Source organism: Monoraphidium neglectum, assembly GCF_000611645.1.
Source record: "Monoraphidium neglectum strain SAG 48.87 unplaced genomic scaffold scaffold06375, whole genome shotgun sequence".
NCBI classification, from domain to species: domain Eukaryota; kingdom Viridiplantae; phylum Chlorophyta; class Chlorophyceae; order Sphaeropleales; family Selenastraceae; genus Monoraphidium; species Monoraphidium neglectum.
In genome coordinates, this window is record NW_014007265.1 from 1,919 (window position 1) to 3,057 (window position 1,139).

Below are 1,139 nucleotides of genomic sequence, written 5' to 3' on the forward strand. Positions count from 1 at the left end.
GTGGACAGGGTGTGTTTGGGGGCGGTGGTGGGCGTAGCACCCAAATGAGGGGCGGCGGGGCCCTCCGGCGTGCGAGCCGCGGCTGGCGCCTCGGCCTGACAAAGGTGCTCTGGCCGCAGCAGGCACATGCTGGCTTCTTCCTTGTTGCAGCAAACCAGAGCGCCAGGCCTGACACGGCACGCCACGCGCCACAACTCGACACTTATGCGACCCTCCAGCTACCTATTCGACACGCATACAAGCCAACACGTACACATGAAAACACACACAGATACACACACATACACACACATACACACACGCACATACACACAAATGTGGCATGCACCAATTCCACCCAGCACCTGCAGCTCCTGTGGCTCCATGTGCAGCCACTGCTCAGGCCGCTCGTCCGCGGCCGCGTAGGTTATGAGGTCCAGCGCAGTCAGCCGCGTCTGGCGACGCGACGACACAAACACCAGCACGGGCTTCAGGGGGGAGTGCACCTGGGGCCACGAGGGGCGTTGTGTGGGAGCCAGGGGTTGGGACATGTCAGGGGTGCATGGAAGGGGGGATCAGGGGAGGGAGATTTGTGCGAGGGCGGCGAGGCAGGGGATAGTGTGCGGTTTCGTCGGCTGCGGCGGCCAGTGTGAGAGAAGGGGATGGGTCATGTTTGCAGTAGGGGCAGCAAAGTTTCATCATGATGCATCTGGGGGGTGTTCTCGCCTGTATGGCGGCGTAGGACGGCTTGTTCATGGCGGCCATGCGGGGGCAGTAGAACTTCCCGGGGTAGCCCTGAGTGGGTTTGGGGGGGGGGGTTGCGTTAGGGGGAAGCATGTGAGTGGTTTTGAGGGGCGGCAGCATGTGGGTGTTTCAAGGACGCGGTTGAGGGGTAGGTTGGGGCAGGGGTGCCTGAGGAGGGGTGGGTGGTGACGTCACCACAGGCATCCAGGCACGCCAGGGTCACCTGGGGCGGCGGGCTCGGGGCATGAGGGCCCGAGGCCGCCTCGATGGTGCCTTGAGGCAGTGTCATATGCGACAATGATGTCATCCATCGCCCCCTCTGACATACAAACACACGCGCACACACACACACACACACACACACACACACACACACACACACACACACACACACAAACACACACACACACACACAC

At 62.1% G+C, this 1,139-nt stretch overlaps 1 protein-coding gene across 1 annotated transcript in view; it reads right to left on the reverse strand.

The window, feature by feature from the left end:
• The window catches only part of MNEG_16446 (hypothetical protein), a gene marked incomplete at both ends in the record, with an annotated part of 2,777 nt that extends 1,765 nt beyond the window's left edge, over nucleotides 1-1,012 (reverse strand). Inside the window, 2 exons of the mRNA XM_014035084.1 lie at nucleotides 345-485; nucleotides 947-1,012. Coding sequence (XP_013890538.1) covers nucleotides 345-485; nucleotides 947-1,012 — 207 coding nt within the window. The remainder of the gene's footprint in view (nucleotides 1-344; nucleotides 486-946) is intronic.
• Nucleotides 1,013-1,139: the final 127 nt, after the last annotated feature.